A 10,586-nucleotide genomic window follows, 5' to 3' on the forward strand; every position below is an offset into this window, starting at 1 on the left:
CTGTCCTATACTAAATCTAGGAAAGTTTATCGCCTGCTATTCACCGCCAGCAATTAATCGTCACGTCAGTTTATCGCATAAACAATTTATAGCCTACAAATATCGCCAGGCAATACATATAATTTATATAAATTTATTTTTAACTTAAGTAGCATGTTTTAGGGGAGTGGGGGTAGGGCATGCCGGATTAGAGAGGTGCTTATATTTATAATCTCTTACAATCACAACATTTTCTTATTTTGAGTTTATTTTTCATCCTTTTGAGTTTGTGAATCCATCATGTCGGTGGAATTTTTGAAATCAGAAAAAGGAAAACCGAAATTGTGCTTTAGTGGACATTTCTTTTATAAAGACAGGCAAAATGAAACAAAAATTCATTGGAAGTGTCGAAATTACCGAAAAACCAAATGTACCGCTTGAGTTACTACGGTAGATAACACCATCATCAAAACATGGAAGGAGCACAATCATTGTGGAGACACAGCAGGAGTTGAGGCAGCACAACTTCTTGATACCATTTGAACTTATGCAGAAACAACAAACAATACGACTCATAGTATTATTTCAAATGTTTCGAGAATCTGTAGCCAAGCAGCAGCCCCTAAGCTTCCAAATGCAGATACAATGAAACAAACGATCCGAAATATAAGAAATCGAAATTTTGATGGCCCAGTTCTTCCAACGCATCGTAGAGACAGTTTTAACAGAAGAATATAAAACATTATGCAATGGAGAATTGTTTCTACAATTTGATTCTGAACCCGAGGACAATCGTACGTTAATTTTCAGTACGAAAATAAATTTGCAGTTGTTAGCGCGAAGTGAACACTGGTATGCCAGTGGGACTTTCAAAACTGTTCCCTTACTTTTTTATCAGCTGTATACGATAGATGGATTCAAGGACAAAATATCGCTTCCATTAGTTTATGCATTATTGCCTAACAAGTCTGAGGAAACGTATGTATCTCTACTACAGCAGCTGAAAGTATTGGAACCGGCTATGTCCCCGCAATCAATAACTATAGATTTTGAGACAGCGATGATGGCCAGAAGGGTTTTTCCTGACAATTCACAACAGGGTTGTTTTGTCCACTTTTCACAATGTATTTTTCATTCCATTCAGAATAATGGATTGAAACAACGTTATGAAACTGATGCTAATTTTGCCTTAAATATGCGAATTTTGGCAGCAATTGCATTTGTGCCCACTCCAATTGTGATGGTCGTTTTTGAACATTTGTGTGAAAATGGTATCAAAGTATTCCCATGAAATGTGGAACGTATGCCAGCTTGTTCTTGAAGGATTACCAAGAACGAATAATTCTGTTGAAGGGTGGCATAGAGGATTTGAGGAACAAGTCACCGCTTATCATCCCATCATTTTTAAATTTATCGATTGCATTAAAAAAGAACAAAGTATTAACGAAATGCGCATTGAACAATATTAAGTGGAAGTTACTCGGGCAACAAAAAAATGAAGTATCGCGATTGTGATGAACGAATTAAAAGGCTTGTTAGTGCATACGATGAACGGGGTGATATTGTTGATTATCTAAGAGGTATAGCGCATAATATTTCTTATTAATAATTTACATACTGTGTTGTAAATATTACAGTTTCTCAGTAATTAATTATCCCAACGTGACTGATTCTGAAGATTGTATAAACATTCATTTTGAATTTTTGCAGTGTACTATGACATACATTATGCTATAATTAGTTTATTTTAAAATTAACCAATTGTTATATTGTTCAAATAATGGATTTTTTACTATTTTTGTGATACATGTAACTATTAAAATATATAACCTACCTATTAAATAACATATTTCCATACATGTGTTTTTTTAATTTCCGTACTATTCCCTCATAGTTCATAGAATTCCAAAAATATGCTAATCATAGCTTAAGGCAGAAACTAAATAAAAAATAACTTTTTATGATTTGACCAAACACATCTCATTGCTTCTAGACGGTAAAGTGAAATAAACTGATGCGGCGGTAAATTTTCCTAGACTCAATTACGATATGCAACATTCCTCATTCCACATCTCATTGCTTCTAGACAGTAAAATGTGATAAACTGACGAGGCGGTAAATTGTTGGCGGTAAATTTTCCAGACCCCATCGTAATTGGCTTGTTTCTAATTCTCAGTTGCATTTTCTGCTTACACCAAAGCTTGCAACAATTGTAAAGCAGTTATTAATCAGTCCAAACTCAAGTTTGAACAGGCTAAGAGTAGAAAACTTGCTTCTTGCCCTAATGGTAGCCGAGCATTCTGGCCTCTTGCCAAAGCTATTGGCCGCAACTTTGCCCATCTCTGCTCCCACCTCTGTCCAAACCAGATAGTTTTGTTGTCACTTCAGCCAAGAATAAAGCTGACCTGCTAGCATCCCATTTTTCTTCCAACTAATGTATTAATGACCTAGGTAAAACACCTCCCACCATTCCCAACACGCTCCATTCAATGCCTCCTGTGGTCTTCTGTCAATAGGATGTCAGAAGGATTTTTACGAATCTTGATGCTAAGGAAGCTCCAGGTCCCGATGGTATTTCTCCACTTGTTCTCAAAGCCTGTGCTCTTGAACTTACTCTTATTCTTTGCCGCCTTTTTTCACTTTCTTATTCCAAAGGTGTTTTTCCTTCTGCTTGGAAATTTGCTCATATCCAGCCAGTTGCTAAAAAGGGTGACAAATCCCTTCCATCCAATTATCTTTCCATTGCAATTACGTCTACTCTTTCTAAAGTAATGGAGAAATCAATTAACTGCCAACTCTTAAACTACCTTGAAACCTTCCGTCTGATCAACGATCGCCAGTATGGATTCCGTCAGTGTCGATCCACTGGTGATACTCTGGCTTATGTTACTCATTTATGGACTAATTCAATGGAAAGGTTCGGTGAAACACAAGTAGTTGCTCTTGACATCTCAAAGGCTTTTGATCGTGTTTGGCATAAAGGTCTTCTAAACAAGCTTCCATCTTATGGTTTGCTAACAGTTTTTAGTAATTGGTTATCCAGTTTTCTCTCTGATCGCTCACTGAGGGTGATGGTAGATGGCTCTCTGTCTTCTAATTTCTCCACTAATGCCGGTGTCCCCCAAAGTTCAGTTCTTTCTCCCACACTTTTCCTCTTGTATATTAATGACCTTCTTCCATTGACTGGAAATCCTAACCATAGTTTTGCCGATGAAAGCACATTGCATTCCACTTTCCATTTTGAGAAACTGCTCAATCAGCTTCAACTTCTCGAAAATGTGCTACCAATTCCTTAAATGCCGATCTTCAGGTAATTCTACAGTGTGGCAAAGACAACTTAGTTGATTTCAACCCTTCCAAAACTCAGTCTTGTCTTATACCTCGCAAAAAGGATTCTTCTGCTCCTATGCTTATCTTTAGTGACATTCCGATTTCTAGGCAAAATGATATATATGTCTTTTGGGGATTACCTTGACTTCCAATCTCTCTTGGCACAAGCACATTACAAATATTGCTTCCTCTGCATCGAAAAACTTGGATTTCTCTTTCGCTCTCAGCGTTACTTTTCTTCCAAACAGCTGCTCACTCTGTATAAATCGCAAATCCGCCCAGCCATGGAATATTGTTCTCACATCTGGGGTGGTGCCCCCAAAACCTCTCTCAGGCTTCTTGATTCCATTCAGAAGAGGGCAGTTAGGTTAATTAATGATTCATCTCTAACAGAGTCTCTCCACTCGCTGTCTCATAGGCGTGCTGTTTCTGCTGCATGGCTCTTCTACAGATACTTCCATGGGCACTGTTCTTCTGAATTGGCTTCTATAATTTCCGCTCTCTCTTTCAAAACAGTCCGAACACATGCCGCCACCAGCCAACATCCATTTACTGTCCAACTTCAAACTCACAGAACCAACCTTTCATCATCCTCGTTTATTCATTCAACTGCCATTTTCTGGAACAACCTTCCTTCATACGTATTTCCTGAAAATTACAGTCTACAGAAGTTCAAGTCCAATGTCAACAAATATCTTCTTTTGTCTTCTCAGTCTCCAACCCAAGCACAGTACTAAGTACTATATGCTCTAATACCTCTCGTGTTTGTGGTTTACATAAAAAAAAAAAAAATACAACCAGCCATTCACATTAACAGAATTTCTAGGGGCACTCAATAAAACAACCAGTAGTGCTGCTGGGCCAGATGGGGTCTATTATATAATGTTAAATTGACAACAGAGCAAAAAGAACATTGTTAAAATATTACAACCGAATTTTTTTAGAAAATGCCTATCCACTCTCCTGGCGTCACTCAATTGTTGTAGCCTTCCCGAAGCCAGAAAAGGATCTTACCTTTCCGCATAACTACAGGCTGATTTCACTGACTAGTTGTTTAGGAAAAGTCTTGGAAAAAATGGTTCACAGGAGGCTAACATTGTTCCTCGAAGCAAACAACTTACTAAACAGCAGCCAGTATGGATTTCAAAAGAACCGGTCAACGCTAGATGTGATGATAAAAGCAGAGGCAAACATCCGTAATGCCTTCATAAGGAGAGAACATCTAGTCATGATTAATCTCGATATTGAGAAAGCCTTCGATACCACCTGGCGATATGGTGTACTTAAAGATCTGCATTCTTTCGGCATGAGAGGTCAGTTACTTCAATTTATTCAAAACTTTCTGTGCAACAGAACGTTTCAGATAAGGTATATGAACAATTTATCCAAATCATTTGAAGAAGAGGAGGGTGTACCGCAGGGGTCCATTCTCAGTCCAACATTATTTGCAGTAAGAATTACAAATATGACACGGGAAGTACGAAATACAGTAGTATTTGGTACTTCCCATGTCATATTAGCACGTTTGCCGATGACCTTATTATCTCTTGTCAATCCGAAACTATGAACACCATTGAAAGACAACTTCAAATTTCCATAGCTAAAATAGAATCATGGACATTACGGAATGGTTATTCTTTAGCAGAAAAAAAATCTACTGCAATTCATTTTTGTAAGAAAAGCAAACTACAACCAGATCCAGAAATATTTTTGAAAAACAGCCTGATTCCTATTACCAACAATCTGTTGGGATTATTTTTTGATACTAAACTGAACTTTGCTTCCCATATATCTTACTTTCAAACTACATGTCTTAAAAAACTGAACATCCTAAGAGCTGTCTCTGCTATGTCCTGGGATTCTGACAGACGCTCTCTCCGTCATCTCTATAGAGCTTTAATAAGATCACATCTAGATTATGGGTCACCTGTCTATGACTCCGCTAGGAAAAGTTCGCTATTACGTCTGAACGCCATACAGCATAGTGCCCTTAGGATAGCTGTGGGAGCCTTCAGAACATCTCCAGTCCACAGCCTGTATATTGAAGCAAATGAACCTCCATTGCATCTAAGGAGAAAATCCTTATTGTGTAACTATGCACTAAAGATTAAGAGTATTCCATCACATCCTAGCTGACAGCACTTGTTTAACCCTCAATACACTATGCTATATCACAATAAACCTAATGAGAATCGCCCCGCAGGGCTTCGACTGCAAGAGCTCATCTAGCAGTTTTCCAATCCACCTAACACTGCCTCGATAGCATCAGCAAACATTCTTGCACCCTTTCTATTTAAGTGTATCCCATCCCTGTATAAGCAGTCTCTCCTGTTAACAAGTACAGACCACGCTGAAAAAAATTCTACCCCTTGAGCCTTGCACAATCTTTCCAGGGCCGAATTGATCGACAGGGCTCTCATCATATACTCCCTCCTATCGTGTCTGGGCAGAATTGCAGACACTCTCAAATTCAGCCCTAATTCACAGCTTTTTTTTTTTTCAGCAGTGACCTGTACTTGTTAAGTAATTCCGCCGGTCTCCTACTGTTAACATTATTAGTGCCAACGTGTGGATTTACTGGATGATTATTTTCTACATCAGCATGTTCGGGAGGCAACTAGAGGGAGTAATACTCTTGATTTGATTATCAGTAGTGATTCTTCATGCATTAAGAATCTGCAGGTAAATGAACCACTAGGTGGCAGTTATCACAGTGTGCTGAAGTGGGATTTACTCAAAGAGGTAACTACCATTAGGGGTAAAGGGAAGGGTTATTGCTTTCGTAAAGGCGACTACGATGGACTGAGACAGTATTTAAATTCCATACAGTGGGACCAACTGATGATGTTACCAACAGCAAATTCAAAATGGGAAGCATTCAAAGAACTTATCTTGGAAGCTAAGATAAGCTCATGATCAGTTGGAACATTAATTTTCAGAATGTTTTCCAAGACCTTGGTACTCCTGAACCTCCCTGGACTGAATTCGTACCTCTCTGTGACAATTTCTTTTTAAGATGGGGGAAGAACTCCCTGGCTAATACAAATTTTCAACAACTCCATAAATCGCATTCCTTGGGAAACTCAGAAAAAGTACATATCTATACTGATGGCTCCAAAACAGATACAGCAGTAGGTGCTGCAGCAGTGTCTTCCACCTTCTCAGTAACTGTGTCTCTTTCTGTTTCTCTCTTTCTGTTGAATGCAGTATCTATACTGCAGAATTATTCACAATAAAACTGGCTCTAGATAATATAAACCACTACCATATCAAGGAATCTTTGATATATACAGACTCCTTAAGTGCAATCACTGCCATTCAATCTACATTTTCTCCCTCTCACCCCATTCTTAAAGAGATCCAATCTAAGTTATTTTACTATCAAACAGTCAATCAGAAGGTTACCTTCTGCTGGATCCCTGGTCATGTCAGCATCCCAGGTAATGAACATGCGGATGATGCTGCTAAACATCCCTACTCTGGATCTTCCAGACAACTAAAAGTTCCCTACACCGATTACAAATCTATCATTAAAACAACAAGCAGGAAACAATGGTCTCACCTTTGGAAAACTCAAATCAATAATAAACTGCTGCAGATAAAACAAGAGCCACAACTGTTGACATCTAGTTCCAGGAGAAGTAGGCGGCAAGAAGTGATTCTAGCAAGGCTTCGCATTGGTCATTCGCATCCAACTCACCTGTGTTTGCTTATGGGAGAGAATCCTCCTCAGTGTTTCTTTTGTCAGTCACAGCTAACAATAAAACACATCCTCGTAGAATGTCCCCAACATTCAACTCACCTGTGTTTGCTTATGGGAGAGAATCCTCCTCAGTGTTTCTTTTGTCAGTCGCAGCTAACAATAAAACATATCCTCATAGAATGTCCCCAACATTCAACAGTCAGAAAATCAAGCTTCAGCTCCCTATCCAACTTACAGGAACCCGTAACTTTATTTCATATTCTTGGCAATGATGCAAATTTCGAGGAACTGTTTAATTATTTGAAATGCATAAATCTGTATAATAAACTGTGATCATAATGAAAAACAAATCATGAAGAGGCCCAAGAGGACCTTGTGCCAAAAAACCCAAATACAACAACAACACCATGTTTATGGAAAGGGTGCTACTACTGTATGTCAAGAGCTTGCATGTTTCAATGTCAAAAGATTTTTAGAAGTAAGTGACTATGGAACATGATGAATGACCAAGGAGGCGCCTCCGTAGCCAGGTAGGAAGGAGCAGCAGTGCGTAGCACATGCTTCTTGATTAGACCAGGGTTCGAGCCTGTCACCACCAAATACGGAGGATGCGGAAAGGTCAGAAAATGACCACCGCATGTCCCGGAGCAATATGGCCTTAGTTGCTAATGCTCCTAAAAACCAAATAACTAACTAACTAACTAGAATGAATGAATGACCAGGCCATCCAGTGTCCATGAAAACTGATGAAAATGTGGACCGAGTATGGACATTGATTAGAATCAATCTCCAACTATAATTTCAATATTTTACAAGAAGTAACTTGTAAAATATTGAAATATTTAACTATATTTATTTTATTGCAACTGTCTCATTATTTAATAGCCACACCTTGTATAATTCTTAAAATAAATTAATTCCGGGGAAGTTTGAAAAATCAAGTTTTGCTGTTGAAACCATAACTGTTAAGAATTTCATCTATTACAGTTGCTGTTATTGCTTTTTACCCAATATAAGTGTTGTTGAGATAATATGCATTTTTTCTTTTCCTAGGTCAACAGGAATATTTGTTTTTTTTTATGCCACTTTTTATTATTATCGCCGTTCTAACATGACTGGGATGTTGCAAGCAGTAGAGTTCTTTGGGTACACCTTGCTTACATGTTACGTTTTCTTTTTGGCACTTGGCACTGTGTCATTCTTTGCATCACTGAGCTTTGTGCGTTATATATACCATAATGTCAAGATGGATTAAATTCTGTTGGAGTAAAAACCAATTTTACAGTATCCTTCGCAAATGAGTGTGTTACTTTGTGTAAAAGAGCAGCTGATTAAACTGGCTATAATGACTACACAAATAATGATGTAACCAGTTGATGTAATAACTTTATTTGAGAGAAGTCTCTGAAGTCATCTAGTCTTGTGAAGTCTGTAATGATGGGAAATGAAAGAAAGTGGACGTACTGGAGCTAACCATGCCACTCATGTATATAGAGAAGCCGCACTAATGGTTTCAAGCAGTCTTTGCAAATGGGATATGGAAATATTTTATTGAATTAAGGGAATTCATTGCAAAATTAAGGGAATTCATTGCAAAATTAAGGGTACTTTGTTCATAATGTATCCATATAATGCACAGTGTATTCTAATACCAGTCCCACAAAAAAACATTCTCAACTGCAATTTTGTAAACATTATGTAAATTACTTGATTTTTTTCTGTAAAAAGACTTTTAAAAATAATAATGACCATCAAATAAAACTGTTATTATTGAACCACAGGTTTGTTTTTTCTTATTTTTTTTGCTCTTCCAGATATATTGTTTTAGAAAGGTGTGCGTGCGTGCGGTTTAGCCAAAGAGTTCCCTGACTCATGTAACAACTAAATCTGGACACAACTGCTTTCAATACTTTCCTTGAATAGTAATGCACTTTTGCCACTGTTGATAGCATAATTTATGTAGCAGTTCTGTAACTGTTCTGGCAGAGAGCATCTTGATTTAAGTCAACAACCTCATTTTTGATATGGAAAACCAACCCCATAAGCATTATTTAACCTTTAGAGAAGTAAGAAATCATATGGTGATTTTTTCTCCTCCTCTTAATCCACGAGAAATGATGCGTGCGTTCGTGTGTGAATGGTGAGCAACAAATCTTTTGTTGTTCACCATTCTGGACACTTTTGCCAAATTGCCTCACAGGCTGGTGCAGCATACATCTTTCCTTATTCACAGTAGCATTCATTCTGTTAAGTAAAGAATTCATAATATGTAAATATACTGTCGTAAAAAGAAAGTTCAAACATTAATTTCTCTTTTGACCTGTCTTGCAACAAGTATTTTGATCATGGCAAAGGAGGCAATTTTCTGGTTGATGATTCATGCTTTCTTTGTGGGTGATGAACTTTGGGAGCAATAGATTATCAGATGCATTATGCGATCACCACAAAAACTGTCATCTGCTTGTAACAATCTCATCAGTAAGTATGCAAGGCACCACATGCTGAGAAACCTAGTGCACATTCAAATCATGATAGCTTCCTTGTAAAATGTTTAAAACTTCTACAAGTTTATCAACAGTCACATGGCCAAAAACATGATGTTTATGTAACATTCTATATTTGATGCTTTTCACACTCAGAAATCATAAATGCAATGCAAATGCACTCAGTAATTGAAATGTACCAAATAATTACATTATATGTATGTAGAACGTCTACATACATATAGACTCAGATTGAAACTTTCAGCTTAACAACAGCAAACCCAACCCACCTAACACTGCCTCGATGCTATCGAGGCAATGTTAGGTGCGTCGGAAAATTTCTAGCTTTGGAGGGAGGATACATGGACTAATAGATTAAAAGTAGCCACTGGCAGAGGTGAAAGTGATTCTTGCACTGCTTCTATTGGAATGAGCAGCAGCTTGGAAAACAAGGTGCAGGGAATTTCAGACTATTGGGAGCCATTGCAGAACAATTAAATACAAGGGCTATGTTAGGGTAGCTAAGAATAGGAACAAGTGCATGTATACTTGCCTGTACACCAATGCTAGGAGTTTGACAAATAAATTTGATGAACTTGAGGTGTTGGTCAAAATATCAAAGGCAGATATTTGGGATATCAGAGACATGGTGTCACACAGATATAAGGAATGCAGAAATGGAATTTGGGGAATACAATGTGTACAAGAAGGATAGGAAGGGAGGAGGGATTATGCTATTAGTTAAGAAACGCAAAATCCAAGGAAGTACAGCTAGTCAACATGGCTGGACAGTGCAGTGTACCAATTGGGTGGTGTTACACTCAGGGTAGTAGAGAATGAATGACACCTAGGGATAATTGTGCAGTCAGATATGAAGTTTTCTGAGCAATGCAAACAGGCTGCCAGAGTAGTTCATGTAGTCTTGTCAATGATATACAGGAGCAGGGATAAGGGGGTGATTATCCCCTTGTATAAGGCAATGGTCAGGCCACAACTTGAGTTCTGCGTACAGGTCTGGAAGCCTCATTTTAGGAAGGAAGGAAGGAAGTAGAATTGCTAGAACGAGTATAGAGAAGGGCATCAAGGCTGGT

General features: G+C 38.0%; 1 protein-coding gene across 1 annotated transcript in view; it reads left to right on the forward strand.

Moving 5' to 3' along the window:
• LOC150077646 (transmembrane 9 superfamily member 1-like) overlaps positions 1–8,710 on the forward strand; it is a 274,121-nt gene extending 265,411 nt beyond the window's left edge. Inside the window, exon 15 of the mRNA XM_090385415.1 lies at positions 8,066–8,710. Coding sequence (XP_090241541.1) covers positions 8,066–8,267 — 202 coding nt within the window. The 3' untranslated portion in view covers positions 8,268–8,710. The remainder of the gene's footprint in view (positions 1–8,065) is intronic.
• The last annotated feature ends 1,876 nt before the right edge of the window (positions 8,711–10,586 follow it).

This window comes from Mastigoproctus giganteus, chromosome 11 (assembly GCF_048544385.1).
Source record: "Mastigoproctus giganteus isolate SK-2022 chromosome 11, ASM4854438v1, whole genome shotgun sequence".
Lineage (NCBI taxonomy): Eukaryota > Metazoa > Arthropoda > Arachnida > Uropygi > Thelyphonidae > Mastigoproctus > Mastigoproctus giganteus.